General features: G+C 38.7%; 1 protein-coding gene across 1 annotated transcript in view; it reads right to left on the bottom strand.

Moving 5' to 3' along the window:
* The window catches only part of LOC124784259 (G protein-coupled receptor kinase 1), a 1,113,962-nt gene that overhangs the window by 13,696 nt on the left and 1,078,325 nt on the right, over positions 1-21,941 (bottom strand). Inside the window, exons 10-15 of the mRNA XM_047254087.1 lie at positions 20,851-20,992; positions 16,225-16,399; positions 15,866-15,966; positions 7,124-7,286; positions 3,762-3,930; positions 3,294-3,538 (exon numbers count right to left, since the gene is read on the bottom strand). Coding sequence (XP_047110043.1) covers positions 3,294-3,538; positions 3,762-3,930; positions 7,124-7,286; positions 15,866-15,966; positions 16,225-16,399; positions 20,851-20,992 — 995 coding nt within the window. The remainder of the gene's footprint in view (positions 1-3,293; positions 3,539-3,761; positions 3,931-7,123; positions 7,287-15,865; positions 15,967-16,224; positions 16,400-20,850; positions 20,993-21,941) is intronic.

The raw sequence follows: 21,941 nt of genomic DNA, 5'->3' as shown, positions 1-21,941 counted from the left end.
ATACCCAGTGATAGGTATTTGGTTGTAGTGCACTCCTGAGACATTTAGTGGCACTCTACAGTTCTCAACTCTATGGTGCAGTCCAGCAAGATGCAGCCTACCTTGTCAGGGAATCTTCAAAGTCTCTGATTTAAGTCTCTGATTAAAGCACAGAACCAGAGAGCCATGATCAATTCCGGGGAATGTACTGCAGATTGAAGGCTTCATTAAAATTCCAGGAACAAAGATGGTCTTCTCAAACTTGTCCTCCATCCATCAATTATTGACCTTTGAGCTGAGCAACAGGCATCTTTTGTGCACCACAATCTGCAATTGGCTGCATCCCATTCTATCAATGGCCCCCAGAACAGCTTCTTAAACATGTTGAATGAGGCCTCATGGCATAAACACTCTGTGAATAGTCTGATACACGGTATCATTGTTTAACATTTTTTGAACTGCTGATGGTTATCAGAAATACATTTACTTTCTCCTGACATGGAGCACAGTAGGGTCCACTAGAGATGAAGCTTCATACTGTTGCACTGGCCCAGTTTCAATTTCAGTTGCAGACTGCACCCCAAAGCTGGTGGTAAGGGGGATGAATTTAGTGCCGTCAGTCCTCCCTGGTCTCTGGCTAATCTGTACAGGACCATAACATCCACTCCTAGCTTGCCATTCACAATCTAGTAGTCAAATAGTGAAAAGTCCCGTATTTTCTGATGAATTGATGATATCCACAGAAGGGGATAGTACTTGAGGTGTCTTGGTATCTGTCCCTGATACATGACTATCAGTAGTTTGTCCAACACACCAATTCACAGCAGCTTCCAATCAGTTGACAGGAGTCAGGGTGGTTTCCATCTGCTTGGAAACAGCAGCTAACTTATTCCATGAAGTTTTGGGATTGTTGCCAGATAACATTGTCTTCTTGAGTGTTTTGCACTGGAAATTGCTAGTTCACATTACTACCTTTGCACAAAAAAATTGGCATGAAAACCCATGCACAAAGGCAGCTGCTACATGAGTGACCTCTGTCAAGTTTTCCAACGTCTTCAAATATTGCTCCATCTATGAGATGCAGGCGCATGCTTAATGTGATACTATTCATGCACACTCTCTGTCAGAACATGCACTCATTGAGTTAAAATTGAGATGACAAAATTAACAGAATTAAATGTCACTAGACATTTCATTGGTCATAAAATGTTTTCTTTCTGAAGAAATTAAAGAAATCACCAGGCCCCACATATTATCCAGTTGAAAGCCACCATCACAATTAGGAAGATCTTGTGTGATTCCTTAATAACTGAATCCCAGAAGGATCTTGTTGAGGCCAAGATTCCCCTAGGCAGAATGATCCATGGAATGTCCTGTGGAGAGACAATGCTCAGCTACGGCTGACTTACTTGGCTGCAAAAGGTGAGTGTGGCAAACATGTTCATCCCATCTTTCATGCACTGTGTGCATTGTCTGACTAATGTAGGCTTTGCCACACTGGCAAGATACTCTGTTGATTCCAGCCTTCCATCCCAGATCGTCCTTTGCCAAACAAAAAGAAGTACAAGTCTTTGTGGACAAGCAGATTAGACATGATGTTTATTTAAGATTCGTCTGTCTAATTTCAACAGAATATCACCAATGTATGTGAGGAATGCCCTGAACTTGAACCGCTCCTTCTCCTCTTCATCTTGTGGGTTGTCAGTTCCTTCTTTTTTAAAGCTGTGCTGATCTGATGTGCAGAATATCCATTATATTTTAACACTGTTGCAGGTGTTCCAGTTCCTTTGTAAGGCTGTCTCCATCAGACAGTTTCTTAATCGAGCTTAGACATACGGACTTATGTTCAAATCAAAATATGTGAGGGTGCTTTGAAAAGTTCTTGGAATGAAATAGAAAAAAAGTACTTACATCACTGAAACTTATTTTTATTTTTCAATGTAGTCTCCTCGTAGATTAATGCACTTGGTTCAACGATGTTCCAGTGCTTTGATCCCATTTCAAAAATAAATTTCCTCCAGGCCTGCAAAGTGGTTGCCAACTCCAACCATCAGTTCTTCATTTGAACTGAATCTTCACCCATCAAAAAAAATTTTCAGTTTTGGGATGAGATGGAAGTCTGATGGAGCCATATCAGGTGAATAAGGTGGGTATGGCAACAATTCATACCTTAGTTCATGTAATTTTGCCATGGCGACAGCACATATGTGTAGTCGCGAATTGTCTTGATGAAAAATGACTTTTTGCCTTGCTAAATCTGGCCTTTTTTCACGTATCTTTTGTCGCAATTTGTACAGGAAGTTATCATAGTATTCTCCAGTAATTGTTTGTCTAGTGGGCAGATAATCTACAAACAGAATCCCCTTCGCATCCCAGAACAGTGATGCCATGACCTTTCCTGCAAAAGGAATTGTCTTTGCTTTCTTTGGTGGTGGAGAATCAGCTGTTTCCATTGTTTTGATTGTTGTTTTGTCTCTGGGGTATAGTATTGCACCCAAGTTTCACCAGTGGTCACAAACCGGCACAAAAAATTTTGTTCGTTTCTCCTAAAATTGGCCAAACATTGTTCCAATATGTCTGTTCTCATGCGTTTTTGATCCAGAGTGAGTCAAGGCACCCATCTTGCAGATATTTTTTTCATTTCTAATTCTTTAATCAAAATGTGATATACCCTTTTAGATGACATCCGGCCAGCGTGAGCAATTTCACGCATTTTTAATCGGCGATCCTCCACGACCATTTTGTGCACTTTTGTAATGATTTCTGGAGTAGTGACACATCTCAGCCAACCACTGTGCAGATCATCATCTAAGCTCTCCCAACCAAATTTAAATTCACTTGTCCACTTGGCAACAGTTGAATATGAAAGAGGAGAGTCCCCCAGTGTTTTCTGGAAATCAGCATGAATAGCCTTTGCTTTCATACATTTCTTTATGAAGTACTTAATCACTGGTCGAATCTCGATTTTTCCCATCTTCACAAATCACAAACACGAGAACAACAACAGGGTCATGTCACTGCCACAGCTCTCTTCCATGATCACTGACATGGCACGTGTTTACAGGCAACAGTGAACAACTCGTTGCACTAGCGCTGACCTCTCGTGGTGATTCCAAGAACTTTTCAAACCACCCCCATAGCTTTCCTTATCACAGTTACCATACTTAATGATATATCATAATTCATCAGTTTCCACAACCACAACTGAATCTAACACTGTATGTTAAAGAGGTATGAGACTCACAAATCCTTAGTATTATCATATGAAAATTATTGCTACTAATAAGTGACATCAAATGAAGTTACCATCTTACCGGATTAGTGAGGACAATTTTTCCATCCCTAGTCCGTACCACAATACACTGTTCATTTTTCACATGAACTAAGTCAGCACTAACATCTTCTATTTGATCCATAAAAACAAGCTCAGGCTTTGTACTTCCAGACTCTGGATGAAGCTCCAACCTATTTGGATAGAGTTTGGCATAACGAGTTTGCCATGCTGATGCAAAAGGTCCTCCCAGTTTCTTTATGTATCCATGCAGAATGCAGTCAGATTCTGAAATATTTGAAAGCAAACATCAATGAGCCAAAGAAAACAATTTTCAAGAAAGGATCAATGTGTTTATAAAAGCACAGTGTGTGAATGTAACATTGTTTATAACACTTCTTATGTCCCAAGTTTACCTGTACTTGCTATCAACAGCTGCATTGAACAGAAAACTATGTCTTATTTATCTAAGGCTAATAGATGTCTCATTTATCTCAGGCTAATAGTTTACCTTTTTCATCAGTGTCAAACTTAAGTTTTTGTTTGGCTTTCTTTTTCTGTTCCATCTTATCTGCTTCAGCATTGATTGTCTCAAAAACTGTTTCTGCAACTTCAGCTTGCCATCGTTCTGAGATTACTAAAGGAAAGTTTTTGTAGAGATCCTGGTCTGCCTCCGTGAGCTTTAATTGGAAAGAAAAAAAGCATAAATGTATGAGCACAAGATTTTATTGAGTCTTTTATTACAGTGTTCCTAATATAATTTAAAATTTCAAAGCATCGCTACAATAATCTTATTTGATAAAGTACATAACCACACTTTCAAATTTACCAGAAACAAAATGGACACCCAGTAGTCTTGCTACTAGACACATATCACTAGAAATATCTATTCAAGTTTTCGGAACTGTTAGTTCCTTCCCCATGGCCAAAGAGAGATAGGTTGTAGAGGGTTGGAAAAAAGGTGCAGATCACTCATCTCAAGTCAAGATGGAAGCAACTGTTGTGAGGATGGTTGGTGAGAGATTAGGAGGACAAAGATAACATACTGATAAGTGCTGTGGTGGCTTCACTCCGGGGATGATAGAATGACAGACAGAAGTAAACATGGAATAACAGGAAGAAAGTTCAGAAACAAACAGTGCATGTAAGGCTTGCAAAGAAATCAATATGAGAAACAGGGAGAGACAAAAAAGGGGAAAAGAGAGAGGGATCCTATCAAAAATAAAAAGTAAAAGAGTATATTAAGGCTCAGAACATAAATAAATAATACAAGGGGACACACACACACACACACACACACACACACACACACACACACACACACACAGAGAGAGAGAGAGAGAGAGAGAGAGAAAGAGAGAGAGAGAGAGAGAGAGATGGGGGGGGGGAGGGGGGAGGGAGGGGGAGAGAGGGGGGGTGGAGGTGGGGGGGGGGAGAGGTTTTTAACTGATGCTAAGTCCAGTTACATCCATCCCTGGGCATGGAAGTAAAAGTTCAAAATGCTAGGACAGTTGTTTCTACTGTTATGTGTTACTGTCAGTACTTAGAACTTTGCATCTTGAAGATTAGTTCTGAGCTGTCATTCTGTCTCCCTTTCGAGACACTTAATTGACATTTCAGTGACATTTATTACTATTTATGTTTTCAGCATATAGCAGAACATACAGTATTATTATACATTACATTACAGTTACAAAACAGCACCATTAATGAAAAAACAGAGAAAAATAGAGTGTGAATATCTTACATACACAGAGTGGTCAGAAACAGTCTGAAAAGCTTGTAATGGTGTTGCAGGGTACACTGAACTGAGAAATGACTTTTAAGAAATGAATTCAGTGCATTGTGACATTTCCAAATTAATTAGCATTGAAGTTAGCCAATCAAGCCATGGTACCCACAAATTCATGCAGCCCACAAGATACAATTATTGTCAGTTGTTCTAATAGCATAGATGATGGTGCACAAGGCTGCTGTCTTTGCCTCAGACTTGATCCTTACTACCAGCCCATGTCCAATTTCTGCATCATTCTCTTGTTTGGTTTTAAGAAACAACACTACATCTAATAGGCTGCTTGAAATTGCACATGCAATGGCCTGGTTAGCTAACTTCAGTGCTAATTAACTTCGAAATGGCACAAAATATCTAATTTATTCTTAACAATTATTTCTCAGCACAATCTACCCTTAAACATCCTTGGAAGCTTTGCAGATTGTTTCTGACCCCCCTGTAGAGTTTAAGGGCAGAACATTTACAATTTTAAATTTAATTTCTTAATGCAGCCAGTAGCATCTTGGGTCATTGTCAAGAAGTCTTTTGTATTGTCTGTATACGATGTTAAAATACATTCCTGCACAATGTGATGGGTGGTCTGAAGCATATTACTACAACTGCAATATAGTCAGGCACTTATTCCACTTGGAAAAAAAAAAAAACATCCTTTCATGCTGTGTGATTTGTGCAGATTCCATTGAGGAGCCAAATCGAAGCCTACTGATTTAATGCCAGTTTTTAACTTCATTTGTATTCTCATTTATGGCAACTGTTAAATTCTTCACCAGGAAGTTCTATAGCAGATTTCATTGCTGGTGTCTGCATTTGAGAGATTCAGGTGTGGCAGTTTGGATATAGTCATGAATGAGAAGCTTCAGGTAGTCCAGAATCTTCCTGCCTTCTGTTGATCTCCATCTGGCCCACACTATTTTTGGAGGATATTATTCCTGGTGCTAATTTACACTATAGTATTAGTCAAGTATGATCAATAAGTCAAGGATCTGTCAAGTATGACACCCAAATAATTTTGAATAGGGTTGAATTTTACAGAACTTGCGTTAAAATAGAGATGCAATTGACAGTTGGCCTGTCTGTTATTGATAATGAAGTATGTGCATTCTATCTCATTAGGGCTGGGCTTGATTCAACACTGCCTGTAGTACTGCCACAAAACAGAGATAGTATGTCAATATTCTTTCAGTTGCCTGTACCAGTTTTGTGGGATACAATGGTTGGACTAACTGCTGTCAGTATATTTGGGTATAAGCTTTGGTTCTTCTGAGTTCCTGATTTACAAGCCTGGAATACATTTTGTCTCCAGGAGATCTTGCCAAGATGACGGTTTGTCCTGAAGCTTCATTTACCGTCATTACTTCTTTTCTTTTCTAAGTAGTTAGATGTGTCCCAAGCTTCTTCAGTAAGGTCCAAGCTTCGCTATTGGAGTACTTGAAATCAAGAGTTTTTTTTTTAATTTTCCTTGAGCCAGATTTATGATTTAAAGCACTTCATTCCCAATATCACTTTTTCCACTTCTGAAAAACTTTCATTTATGAGGCTGAGGATCAAGACAGAGTTAGTTAATGTTAGTCTTTCCGTCAATATACTCTTACATTTACAAAAATTGTAAGAAATGTGTCCTAATGAGTATCTCATAAACTATTAAAATAAATAAATTCTGTGATAATATCAGCTCTATACATAATTCAAACTATACTATTAAATTAAATTGATAGATTGATAGATGGATCTGGTGACCTGTCCTTTCAGCACTCCTCCTCTCAAACCCTTGTCATGGGGGAGGGAGACGGAGAGGGAGATGGGGCAAGGGGAGTGGGGGGGGGGGGAGGGAGAGGGAGAGGGAGGGAGGGAGAGAGAGAGAGAGAGAGAGAGAGAGAGAGAGAGAGAGAGAGAGAGAGAGAGAGAGAGAGATGGGCGGGACACCCATACTTGATGTTACTGCAGTAGCTCATAAATAGATTCTATCATCTAAAATACCAGATCAGATTATTTCCCATTAAGACTGGAAACATTTATGCAGCTTTGTTATTACATATAAATTTTGCAAGCAACAGAAATGGAAAGAAGAAATTAACAAAAACCTTTATTCCTTTTGTATCCTCTTCATCAAAGGAGCCAATATCAAAAGCATCAGCTGCATTCACCTCACCCCTTGGAGGGATGAGTGGTGGTGTATACTTCTGCAGGTACACCTGCTGCCAGTCCAGGCCAGCAAAGAAGGGATGCTCTTTCACTTCATCAGCTCTGTTGCAAAACACCACCAATCGTGAATTTAAACTTTGTAGTTTCACAAGTACTGTAGGTCTAACTATGAATTTGCAAACAAAAATGTGAGGGATTCATAACAGTCTACAATTATTTCCACAGCATTGATTTTATTTAATTATTCAAACATTTTCATCTGCCAGTTCATACTGGGAATTTTAATGTATCGATGCCAATATTAACACTTACACTAGCCACAAATATTTATTCATAATGTAAACTGACTGGCAGAATTTACAAGAAAAGCACAGCAGGTGGTATTTGTGTATAAGTATGGAATTACACTGACATTTCAAAAAAATGGTTCAAATGGCTCTGAGCACTATGGGACTTAACATCTGTGGTCATCAGTCCCCTAGAACTTAGAACTACTTAAACCTAACTAACCTAAGGACATCACACACATCCATGCCCGAGGCAGGATTCGAACCTGCGACCGTAGCAGTCGCGCGGTTCCGGACTGAGCGCCTGAACCGCTAGACCACCGCGGCCGGCCTGACATTTCACTCAGGATCCACAGCTAAAGCTATGATTTGATGAAAGTACATCTAGTTTTTAACTGCTGAAACTCTGCACACAAAACATTACTAAGGACCTATGAATGATGCACTCAAATGACATATTATTGAGGTCACTATCACAGTTAGATTAAAAACAGATGTGTTCTGAAGGTGAAGGAAAACTATGTCAGTGATACACTGATTAACAAATTTCATTATCAAACTGTGGAACTCAGTGTGCTACCTAAGAAATTCTCATCTATAGCCAAACTTGGTCATCAGCATGGCACACATAAAACACAGGTGAATGAATGACACTCTCTTATCAGTTACACAATTTGGCTACTGAAGAGCCCCATGAATTGTGTGTAGTTTATATAGCAAGCTGTTTTTTTTTTTTTAAATTATTTCTTTACAGCAGATTCTACTGAATTTTATTTGGTGGACAAATTTTATTAAAAAATCTGAAATGCATCCAGGACATATTCTATGTGCAAAAAATTAGAGTCAGAGTGTACTAGGTTTCATTTAAATATTTAGTCAAATCACAGGTATCTCTCTCAACAAAGGAATGAATGAGGATAAAGTTAATGAGCTGAGTTCAAACCTTCTACTGCAGTAGGAGGCAGTGACAGGACATCATCTTGAGCAAATTTTCTCAACATGCAAGCACCAAGTTATTGACATGACACCACAAAAATGACCTGGCAAATACACAACTTTAATGGAAGGAAAATGAACTTCTTGATATGAACAAACATTTTCTGGCATAAATGAATAAGGAATGACTAAGAAAGTTCATAAGCACAATATCAAACCTTAATATTTTCTGCTTGCAACATGAAGAAGAAACTGAGCTCAGCTGTCTTTGTGAGAAGGATAGTCAAACTGATAAAAAAAATGTCAGCAGGACACCCTTAATTGTTTGTGTATATCCTAATATTTACTTTTCCCCTCAAAAAGTCTTCACTACACTGAAATATCAGTTAGACTCATACACATGGCATTTTAAGCATATCTTATAACAAATTGTGTAAATATATCTAAAAAGAAAGATGATGAAACTTACCAAACAAAAGCGCTGGCAGGTCGATAGACACACAAGCAAACACAAACATACACACAAAATTCTAGCTTTCGCAACCAATGGTTGCCTCGTCAGGAAAGAGGGAAGGAGAAGGAAAGACAAAAGGATATGGGTTTTAAGGGAGAGGGTAAGGAGTCATTCCAATCCCGGGAGCGGAAAGACTTACCTTAGGGGGAAAAAAGGACAGGTATACACTCGCACACACACACATATCCATCCACACATACACAGACACAAGCAGACATTTGTAAAGGCAAAGAGTTTGGGCAGAGATGTCAGTCGGGGCGGATGTACAGAGGCAAAGATGAAGTTGAAAGACAGGTGAGGTATGAGCGGCGGCAAATAGAAATTAGAAATTAGCGGAGATTGAGGCCTGGCGGATAGCGAGAAGAAAGGATATGCTGAAGGGCAAGTTCCCATCTCCGGAGTTCTGACAGGTTGGTGTTAGTGGGAAGTATCCAGATAACCCGGACGGTGTAACACTGTGCCAAGATGTGCTGGCCGTGCACCAAGGCATGTTTAGCCACAGGGTGATCCTCATTACCAACAAACACTGTCTGCCTGTGTCCATTCATGCAAATGGACAGTTTGTTGCTGGTCATTCCCACATAGAACGCTTCACAGTGTAGGCAGGTCAGTTGGTAAATCACGTGGGTGCTTTCACACGTGGCTCTGCCTTTGATCGTGTACACCTTCCGGGTTACAGGACTGGAATAGGTGGTGGTGGGAGGGTGCATGGGACAGGTTTTACACCGGGGGCGGTTACAGGGGTAGGAGCCAGAGGGTAGGGAAGGTGGTTTGGGGATTTCATAGGGATGAACTAAGAGGTTGCGAAGGTTAGGTGGACGGCGGAAAGACACTCTTGGTGGAGTGGGGAGGATTTCATGAAGGATGGATCCATCCTTCATGAAATCCTCCCCACTCCACCAAGAGTGTCTTTCCGCCGTCCACCTAACCTTCGCAACCTCTTAGTTCATCCCTATGAAATCCCCAAACCACCTTCCCTACCCTCTGGCTCCTACCCCTGTAACCGCCCCCGGTGTAAAACCTGTCCCATGCACCCTCCCACCACCACCTATTCCAGTCCTGTAACCCGGAAGGTGTACACGATCAAAGGCAGAGCCACGTGTGAAAGCACCCACGTGATTTACCAACTGACCTGCCTACACTGTGAAGCGTTCTATGTGGGAATGACCAGCAACAAACTGTCCATTTGCATGAATGGACACAGGCAGACAGTGTTTGTTGGTAATGAGGATCACCCTGTGGCTAAACATGCCTTGGTGCACGGCCAGCACATCTTGGCACAGTGTTACACCGTCCGGGTTATCTGGATACTTCCCACTAACACCAACCTGTCAGAACTCCGGAGATGGGAACTTGCCCTTCAGCATATCCTTTCTTCTCGCTATCCGCCAGGCCTCAATCTCCGCTAATTTCTAATTTCTATTTGCCGCCGCTCATACCTCACCTGTCTTTCAACTTCATCTTTGCCTCTGTACATCCGCCCCGACTGACATCTCTGCCCAAACTCTTTGCCTTTACAAATGTCTGCTTGTGTCTGTGTATGTGTGGATGGATATGTGTGTGTGTGCGAGTGTATACCTGTCCTTTTTTCCCCCTAAGGTAAGTCGTTCCGCTCCCGGGATTGGAATGACTCCTTACCCTCTCCCTTAAAACCCATATCCTTTTGTCTTTCCTTCTCCTTCCCTCTTTCCTGACGAGGCAACCATTGGTTGTGAAAGCTAGAATTTTGTGTGTATGTTTGTGTTTGCTTGTGTGTCTATCGACCTGCCAGCGCTTTTGTTTGGTAAGTTTCATCATCTTTCTTTTTAGATATATTTTTCCCACGTGGAATGTTTCCCTCTATTATATTCAAATTGTGTAAATATATATATAAAAAACAAAGATACTTTAATTTAACAAACAAGAAAGTGCTGGTATGTTGATAGACACAATAAAATAAAAAACACACAAACACACACACAAATATTCAAGCTTTCACAACCCATGGTTGCTTTATCAGGAAAGAGGGAAGGAGAGGGAAAGACGAAAGGATGTGGGTTTTAAGGGAGAGGGTAAGGAGTCATTCCAAACCTGGGAGCAGAAAGACTTACCTTAGGGGGAAAAAAGGACAGATATACACTCGCGCGCACACACACACATCCATCTCCACATATACAGACACAGGCAAACATATGTAAATGCAAAGAGGTTGGGCAGAGAAGTCAGTCGAGGCGGAAGTACTGAGGCAAAGATGTTGTTGTTAAAGCATCTTTGTTTTTTATATATATTTTTCCCACGTGGAATGTTTCCCTCCATTATATTCATATCATTAAATTGCATAAATAGTTGGACATACCAACCACTATTTTGCAATGCCTATTTTCCCTCATATGATTGATTATTTTGTAAAGGAATCTACTCTTTATGAAAGAAACACAAAAACCCACAACTGCTACACAATATTAATGGTTTGTGTTGTGTGAGTCAACTGAGAAATAAATAATGTAACAAGTGTGTTTAAACATGCTTATAATGCATCTGGCTACAAGAACAATGTTTGTGTACATGTATGTATCTGTAGTGTATAGCTCTGATGCAGGATTTATCTGAAAGCTAGCAGTGTACTCAGAAGGGAATGGTCCAATCCGACATGTCTAAACGCAGCCTGAAATTTTTATGCAAGTAGAATACAACAAAAGAAATGCACTGCAAGTATTTTTTTAAAACTGATGAAGTTACTCATTTTTGTCACATGAAAGCCACTCATGACAGTGGTGTGTACAGCCCTTCCTGCCTAGGGCATGATCGGCCATGACAAGAGATCATAGCACTGGTAGTGCTAATATTCAGAGTGACAGAAAAAAATTTAAACACCTAAAACATAGAAAAAAATCCCATGTGTCATTAATGTAGATGCAGTTTGTATGAACAGCTACACTGCTGTGTGCGTAATTCTTACAAAGGTGAGTAGCAAAGGAAAATAAATGAAGGCAGAATTTGATGTCACATTAAAGATGTCATCCACCAATTGTGGCTTTAATTTATTGGCATGAAACATGTCTTACATATATGTCATTTTATAACAATTCCCGTTGTACAGTTCTTATGACAGTTTTTAAATAATGTATATATTAGTAACGATACAGCTCCCTGCTTATACCCCATAGTCATCACATTAAAGTAAAATGTCATTTGAATGACATTTTCCTTACACCAAGCACACTTGATCAAATGAAAATTAATGCTTTCAGGCATTTCACAGTAATCATTAGTTTTATTTAGACAGAATTGCAGTAGAATAAAAAATAGTCCTGGCTATTGCCCTGTTTATTGTACTGTATACTGAGCATACTTAAAGCAATTCGTAAAATGTGCCACTGTCAACTTACAATGCGAAAATGACTGAAATTTAAGAATACCGTTCTCCTGACAAACCTCAGATGACACAGAGCTATCAGAATTTGTACTAGCTGACACTTTCCTTAAAAATACTTTCCACTATCGAAAATATTCTTTACTGAGAGTCACACTGGTTGTTTTGGGGGAATGTGAATTATACCAACAGTCATTTCACCATCCTCTGAAAGACCAAGGTATTAGTAAGTCCAGACCAAGAGTCCAAGAAATCAATGAATTAATTTCTGCAACTTGTTAGAAACTGTTTCAAATGAACGTTAAAATTTTTTTCTGTCGTATTTTTCTGGATTTTGATATGCTGATAATAAGATTATTACCACTAAACAGTTTTTTACTTTATTTTTAGACTTAATATGCCTTGAGGTCCCTGAAGATGCATATAAAGCTGCAGGAACAGTAATCACTGTCATTGTTGTATATAAATGTGTCATAGCATTAATTGATTGCACAACAGACTTGGTCTTTTTTTTTTTTGCATCGAAATGATAAAGTGCGGTTTGATCACAGTTCTTTCACGAAATCTGACTGATAGGCATTAGACACGGCAGATCTGGGGATAATAGCAAGCTTTGTATTCACGTTGGCTATGAATTAAAGACATCTCCTGTACACCTTTACTTGAAGTAAACATTGTTGTTTTGCGACTTCCTATAGTGTATGATTTCTTGAATCTGCCATACTGTACAGTAAATCTATTAGACAGTTTCTCTTTAACAGCTTTGCGAGTTTTATTCTGGCACATATTTATTACTTTGTGTAAGTCTTTCTTCCATTTATACAGTTCACAGTCAGATTTTATGAGGCAAAGCCGGGTTTGAACACTGCTTGACATTAAGTGTTAAACATAGTTAATGTTAACACAGTTTTATCTCCATTGTTAAAACTTATACTACCACAAAAACAACTGATAATTATTATGGATATTAAATGAGTTGTGAATTTGAGTGAACAATAACTGGACAAATGTTTCAGAGGAGATATCAATGGAAACTGAAAATCACTTTACAAATTACGATTGCACTGAGTCTTGTTATCTGTTTACCGGCATGTCATTAACCAAGCATATGTGCCTACCATGTTGAGCATGCACGGTCTGCTACAGTTCTGGTAGGGGTACACATATCTCCCAGCTGGCAAGCTACAAATTTGGCAATTTTCAACACTTTTAGAAAAAATATTTTTTGTGCATCTTAGCAGCTAAAATTTTGACTTGGTCTTTCCTTTAGTGTATTCTTCTTATGTAAAAAGTTTCAGGGCATGTTTCGACATATTGTACTGGATGATTTCCTTATTGGTCTTGTTTATATGCCTGTTGATGAGTCAGCACATAAACTGTTCAGAGACTTGTTACCTTTACTCCTTAAATTATTTGTACGAAAATCAGTCTTTCTGATACAGATGATCTGCATTATTTATAAAGATGCTTCTTTTGTATATTTCCCTATAATGATAATGTAATCAATGAAATATCCAAAGACAACCTTCTTCCATAGCAACTAATGCAATATCTTACCCCCAATTTTAAAAAAAGGTTGTTATTAAATTCACATAATGTAAAGCTTATAAAAACATATGCATATTATTAGCAGAAGAAAAATGCTCATGTCAGAGTACAAAAACGTGAATATGTTCCTCTTCAAAATATTCTGCCTCAATATATATTCTGCTTTCATCACCAAAAAATTTAGCATTCAAACATATTCGTGTGCTTTTAACGCAGAACATTCTAAATCCATTTACCCTGTCTCTCTTCATAGTTAAGACTTCATACTAAGCATCTCCCTGTCAGTGCCACTGTCTATGTATGTCTCACTGTCTCACTGTCTCCTTTTTCTCGCATTGAGTTACTGTATATCTCACTGCCACTTGCATTGTCCCATTATCTTATATCTTGCCTCCTCCCCCCAACACACACACACACACACACACACACACACACACACACACACACACACTCTCTCTCTCTCTCTCTCTCTCTCTCTCTCTCGACCCTAGCTCGGCAGCTCAAAAATTCTAGTTTATTTTTCCATCTATACACATGTGTTTAAAATTTCAGTGCAAGATGTGTCTCCCATATACCTACACGTTAAAGTTCGCCAGTCTGGGAGGGTATAAACCCCTAGCATATGAATGATCTCCGCTCATCTGTATTTTTTATTTCCACTGTCTCCTCTCTCTTTTGCTCCCACTGCTTCTATCTTCACCCATCTCTCTTTCTCTTTTACTACCACGGTTTCTCATTGACAGTCAATATCTCCTCTCTCTTTTGCTCCCACTAGCAATGTCTTCATCCATCCCTCTTTCTCTTTCTCCGCTATTTTCCCTCTCCCATCATAATTGTCTTTTCTCTTTCTCACCTACTGGTGTTGTCTGCTCTCTCTTCTGCCATCATTGCCTCTTCTACTCCCTTCCAGTAAAAAACAGTGTGAATATGTCTGCATGATAAAATTTTTGGTGAGGAAGGTAGAACAAGGATTGAGGCAGCTGGTTCCTAAATTTTCTGTTATAGTCTTTTAAAGAGGCACATATTTGCCTTTTTTGTACTGCAACAGGAGCATTGTTCAGCTGTTCCCTTCTTTTCCCTGCTGCGGCATGGTGTGCTGCATATATAAAACAAACTCTGTACTCGGTAAAGTTTTGCCTGTTGATTTACACACTTTGGCACATTTATATACTTTGACACATTCAAACAACAAATAAATATACATAATATAAGTTTAGCACAAAATTGTTGGCTTTACAGGTGTCCTGGATACTTTGCACATCAATCACAATTCACCGAAAATGCCCAGCTTATGAACTGTATGTTACAAGTGCAAAAACATTTAGAAATATTTTACTGAATTTGCAGTCTTTCCAGTTTTACATAATCTTTAGCAGTCATTTAAGTTCTTTTCAGGCATTTTAAGAACCATTTTAGCAATTTTTTGTCACTGCAGTATCACTTAGGCCATATATGTATAGAAGTGAAGTGTACATTATGCAGAAACAGAATATCACAAGTTTTATTAGCGAAAAAGAGCTGACTAAAAACATAGTTTGCTGACCTCAGGATCCTTGCAATGACCCTAGATCTCCTTGCCATGTGTTCACTAGGTCTATTAAGACCCCATTTACACCTCAGACTGGGTACTGTGTGCAAAAGTATGGTAATTTTGAACTTCTGGATCTCAGTAGTGGATAATGATTCTGAAAAACTTTTGGGGTTCATGAGAATATCATCTTACGAACATATGGTAAAAATTTTGACACTCTACCATGAAAAAAGAAAATAAATGGCCATCCCCACAATTGGTACTTTTTGAAACTAACATCAAGGTTTTTTGGGGTTTGACAGGAGTGCCCCAGAAAAAATGGTGCTTTTATAAGATGCACAACTTTCCTGAGCTGGAAGAAGTGTGTAACGTTTAAATTTTGACCCTGTACAGTACGACAGCTAGAGCATGCTCGTTCTTCTAACAGGTATACAAATGGTATCTGGGCCAAATGCTGTCCAAAACACTGTTTTGAGTGCACCAATTTTAAAAGTAGTATTACACAAGTTTTACCCATTTCCTTTGCAGCCCAGTCTCTTGTCTATGTCACGTTGCAGCAGTCCTTCCAGGAGAGACCGTAGCTCCTTCGAAAAGGATTCTGGAAGCTCTACATTCTGTAAAAAAGTTTATAATTAATCTCATTTCTTCCAATATTTTGATTGTACAGCAGTGCAACAGTATAATGTTTCTTATAACATGTTACTGCATGAAAAAACAGCTCAAATTACAGCAAAAGAGGGCAATCTAAAATAAAACAACTGAAATAATGGATTGCAACAGTAATTACAGAATACTTCAAACAGACAAATAGATTTTAAAGTTTGTCAAGTATTTGTAAAGCTAACTAAAAAATAAAAGCTCCAAGGACTTACCATGGTTAACGTCATTCTGTCAATTTCATGTTTGTCTTTTGTTTTGTGTTGCCTGAATGGACTGTGTCCTTTGAGTAGTTTGTACAGCATGCAGCCAAAAGAAAACCAGTCTGCACTGGAATCATAGGCAGTTCCCTTTGAGAGAACTTCTGGAGCCATGTAACCATGAGTCCCACTGAAAATCCCAAAGCATAATGTAGTTCACTTCAAAAGACATACACAAACAATTATCAAAGAGGAAAAATATGTAGGATAGAGAATACTGGAAGGGAGGGGGGGGGGGGGTGTAGAAGAGCATCTCACTTTGATGTAAGTGAACAGATGATGGGCACCCTGAACACTAAATAAAATTAATTATTTATGGAAGTGGCAGACCACTTTGCAAGTTAGTATATCACACATGTTGTTAATGCTGTTTCGAAACAATGAAATAGTTTTCAGTGGATCAGATGACATTATTTTTTTAGGCTTTGGTTATTTGTTTGTTATATCCCAATGGCTGTTTTTCACTAAAGATTTTGCCTTTTATGAATCCATCTAGTTCTAGTAAACATATATCCTATCATCCTGTTTCTTCTTCTAGCAGTGTTTTCAACATATTTCTTTCTGGTTCAATACTGCACAGAACCTCCTCATTTCTTATCATTACACTCAATTTTCAGCATCCTACTGCAACACCACATCTCAGATTCTTCGGCTCTCTTATTCCCTGGTTTTCCCACAGACCAACTAGATTCACTTACACATGGTGCTGTGCTCCAGAAGTAAAGTCTCAGAAACCTCCTTCTCAAATTAATGCCTATGTTTGTTACCAGTGAAATGCTTTTGGTGAGGAATGCTCTTTTTGCCTGCACCAGTCTGCTTCTTGTTCTCCTTGCTTTTCCCACATTAGTTTGTTTCCAAGGCAACAGAATTCCTTAGCTTCATGTAGTATGTGTTCCCCAGTTTTGATACCGTAATTAGTTTTTCACTAGTTTCATTTCTGCTGGTTCATCAAAATACATTGTCAGAAAAAAATCTGTACACCCTTTTACTGGTTTCCAACACACTCAATATTTACTGTTGCAACAGTGCATATGGAGTACATGATTGATTACATTTACAGATCAATAGCGCAACTAATTCTGAGGTACCATGTATTGACCCATGCTGAAACACCCATATTACTCACGGTGCAGTCTCCGCAAGTGGCAATGCAGGTGCTGCCTCTGGCATCCAGTCAATCACACAGGTGGTGAATACTGTCCTGGGATACATTATGTCACACCTACTCAACCTATTCACGAGTCACTTTTGTCCCATCATATCCCGCATGTGCTTGATTGGAGAGAAGTGCTGAGATTCTGGTGGACAGTGAAATTTCTGCATGTCTTGCAGAGACCATCAGGTTTCTCAGGCAGTGTGTGAGTGAGCTCTATCCTGTTGGAACAACACATCACCTTCCTGTCACAAAAACAGCAAAATAATGGGTCTAATAATATTCTGCACATAGCAAGTGCTGGTTAGCAACCACTCAGGAAACAACAAAGGTGAAAGATAGATGTAGCTTATCGCACCCCAGACCATTAGGTCTAGGGTGGGGCCAGGGTGCCTTGGACAAATCCACTCAACATGACAGCACTCACCAGGTCTACATTGTACATGCAAAGGACCATCACTTGTGTGCAGACAGAATCTGCTTTCATCGCTGAAGACCACAGCGTGTCATTTCACCTTCCAAGTGATCATCCGATGGCACCAGTCGAGCCATGCATGTTAACACTATTGTGTGAGTGAAAGGTGGGCTAGAAGTGTGCATACTTATAGTCCCACTGCTAACAACTGGTATGCAACCCCTCATGTTGAGACGTCTGGCTCATAAGCCCTCTTATCTGTGCTGTGGTAGCTGTATGATCTGCTGCTGCCCTTACAATATGAAATCCTAATGGGCATTTGTGTCTCATGGACATCCAGAAACTCATCTAAGTGTGTGAGAATGTTGACATGATGACTGACAGCAGTATCATTTCACAACTGATGCAACATGTCCGACTTGTCTGGCAATTCTCTGACGGAACCATATGCCTGCTTGCTTCACAGATTTGCACCACATTGAGCCTTCTGGCCATGAGCATTCCCTATTAAAAGGCAGATGCAGATGGCACTTTGGTAGCTATGTCACTAAGCTATCTGGTAGCAGATGATACTGAAACCTTTATTAGTACATCTACTATCCTCCAGGTGACATATGCCATCATCAGATCAAAATTGATATCATCTTTCCAGATCTCCCCCCCCCCCCTCCTCCAATTCCATCCAACAAATCTCATAATTATTTCTCTCTTTCATAGAGAATAGCCGTATCAGTGAACATTGTCATTGACATCCTTCCCTCCTGAAATTCAATTAGATTTCTGAACCTTTGTTTTATTCCCCATGTTGCTTCTTCTGCTTCTTCAATACACAATTTCAACAGTACAAGAGAAAGATGGTATTGTACCCTTAAACTTTTTTAATCTGCAAATACATTCTCAATTATGTCCACAATCAGTAGCTGTGACACAACAAATCTGATTTATTTTCTGCTTGAATACTCCACATGGCTTTCGCCATTATAGATGCAGTTCAGTATAAAATTAAAACATTCATACATTATTAATGTTATGGTATCATGAATAATTTCTGAACCCTGGGTTCCACAGCTTTTATTGACATTAAGAAAAGCATTCTTACATTACATAATATGTGTAATTGACTATGTCTGCCTTGCTACAACTAGTTTAAAGCAGCTCTCATTAGCTGAATTTTAAACATACACCATCCATCCAAATAGTTCCAAGGGGCTTTATGTGACAGAGCAAAACTCCAGGGGCAACTTGAACCACCAAGTATAAACAAACAGGCATACATTTGACCAGTTGTTTGTGAACAGACAGTGTGAAATAGTGGATGTGCGGCTATGATGTGTCAATACTGTTTTGTCACAAATTGCAAGGAGCAACATTTTTAAATCAAGTGTTCATGAAAATTCTCCAAAATGTTTTGAAGAAGAGGAAAGTGTGTGAAAGTTTTTCCTGCATGCCTTGATTCCCAAAGAACAACAATGATCTGTGGATACCTGTCACAAATTAACTGAAATGCAAAATGCAGAAAATTCTTTTTTGGAAAAAATAATCACACTGACAAGACTTTGTGTTGTAATGCAGCATAAGAACAGTAGTTATAAAAAGATCAGAACCAACATGGACCAGAGACAAGTGTTGCACACTGTCAATGACAACTGGTTTCAAAGCCAACAAGAAATGTTGCTTTCAGTGAATTCACACTCATCTCAACCAGTTTCAGAGTGAACATTGTTATGATAACAGCACATAATGGACAGTTGCAGTCAGATATCTCACAAAATGCCATTACTCACAGTGCTGCTCAATGCTGTATATATTCAGTAGGCCAAACAACACAGAAACTGGGCAGTAGCTGACTGGAGGCATGTAGTTTGGTCCAACAAGCTAGGATTCTGACTCTTTTGAAGCAATGCAAAGTGTTGAGTTCAGATCGTAGATTGTTCTGTAACTTCTTTTTTGAGGGAGGAGGAGGTCAGTGTTTTGTATACCATGACTTGGTTCAATTCGTTCAGGTTACTGTGAACATGAACCAGGATTATTTTCTTCATGTGTAAATCCACAGCCTCAACATAATTTCTGGATAATATCTAAAATGGTTTTATTAATAAGAAATGAACCAGAATGTTTGTTTCAGAATTACTAATGACCAAGTGTTGCCTTCCCGAAATGAACCAGGATGTTTGTTTCAGAATTACTGATAATCAAGTGTTGCCTTTTCTTCTATATCTTCATGATGAGTAGGTTGTGTATACTCCTATCTTCCAAGATGATAACAGCTGTGTTTACAGGACTGCATGCTGCTGAGTACTCAGACTCCCTACTGCACCTTGACTGGCTCACTAAATCACATGATATTAATCCCAGTGAAAATATCTAGGACTATTTGGAACAGCAGGTGCAACATAGTACTTGACATCCCCACAGTCTGACAGCTCTACAAGATCTAATCAATCCTGGGTGGTATCACCTGGATACAGCATACTTGAAGAAACCTGAGGACTGTCTTCCTTAATAAATTAAGACCATTATCAATGGTACACATGATATCTCTTGGGATGGACTAATTTTTTGTCTGGTGTGCTTATAATGCAAACTTATTAGCATCACCATCAAATTGTATCACAGAAGAAAATGTGAGGAGGCCCAAGTATGCAAAAGAAATGGCTGGAAGAAAAGGAAAACATATATGGATGTGTAAGAGTGATGACGTTAAAGGGAATTAGATGCTCGCGGGACATATAATGCAACAATTGTGGGACTGACAGTTGAAGAGGAAAGACCAAACTTCATATTCATTAAATATTTTTCTTGGTGCATATATATTTAAAACAAGTAAAAAACAAGAAATGAAAGACAAAACTGTCTTCAAAGCTTGTTAGGAAGATAAGTATCAGAGTCATGTTTTATTACCCTACATAGTAAAGAGAGAAAATAAACATTCCACAACACTGGCAAAAATTTGTATTACTAATAACACTGTATTGATGCAAAACTGAAACAGAATAGCACAAGCAATACCTACACACTTGCATGAGGTTTCTTCTTCGAGAAGTCGCATGCTAGACCAAGATCCGATATTCGTACATGCCCATGTTCATCCAAAAGGATGTTCGCTGGCTTTAGGTCACGATATACTATAAAACGCCTATGCATATGTTCTAAACCTGTAATAGACATACAACAAATTTAAAAATAAGAATATTAAACAAAGACATAAGTTGATGTGCTGTCAAAAACCAGAAGAAATCACATTATTAAAACATTAGTGCATTTGATTTTTTTGCCTTTCTTTCCTCCACCTGACTGCAACTGCAAACATGACTAAACAAATTATGTTGTTAATAAATTCCTTTATCCAGGCCTACTCATTATCACATGAGTAGACATACTACCTGCTCGACATTAATGTGTGTCCATTTTTCAAAGAACAAATTTTTTATGTAACAACATTCAGCAAATTTAGTGATACACAACCAGACAAAACAGGTTATTTGTTTACTAGAAGATTGTGTTGCTGCACTAGTACTTTCATGTAGCCAATGTATTCAATTTATGTAAGAAATGTTTTACACTGCTCTCACTAAATGCAATCTACCATGTTCCTCAAAATGATGAAAGTAAAACACCAGAGGATGAAATAAATCACAAAATGAAACTCTGACAGTATTGAAAAACTATATTTATTAATAAAGAAACATAATAATGCTACCACTTTATAACAGGTATCTGCTACCTACAATGCAATAAACTCTCAGTGCGTAGTTTGTACGGGATTTGTAGATATTGTTTTGCTGTCAGGTATGTAACATTAAATTAAATTCAAATATTTTCTGTAATTGTATTTAGTAGTTTCTGACATTGTGTGTTAACACAAGAAAAAACATAGCAAACTGAAGGTTTAACTTTACTGGGAGTGTTTTGAAACTAGAGCTACCTGGAATTCACAGTTGCAATGAGAATATTGATTAATGACACAATAGTTTTGACATTTCATGACAAATGATTCTCTGAACACACATACAACTATTCAGTATCCATTACACATTCTGAATTTGCTTGAACTGCTACATCTGGCTGGTTGGTGGGACAGAATATGAGTTCATCTTGCAAAGA

Source organism: Schistocerca piceifrons, chromosome 1 (genome assembly GCF_021461385.2).
Source record: "Schistocerca piceifrons isolate TAMUIC-IGC-003096 chromosome 1, iqSchPice1.1, whole genome shotgun sequence".
Lineage (NCBI taxonomy): Eukaryota > Metazoa > Arthropoda > Insecta > Orthoptera > Acrididae > Schistocerca > Schistocerca piceifrons.
Note: the sequence above shows the minus strand (reverse complement) of the source record. Positions and strands in the feature narration are given on the sequence as shown.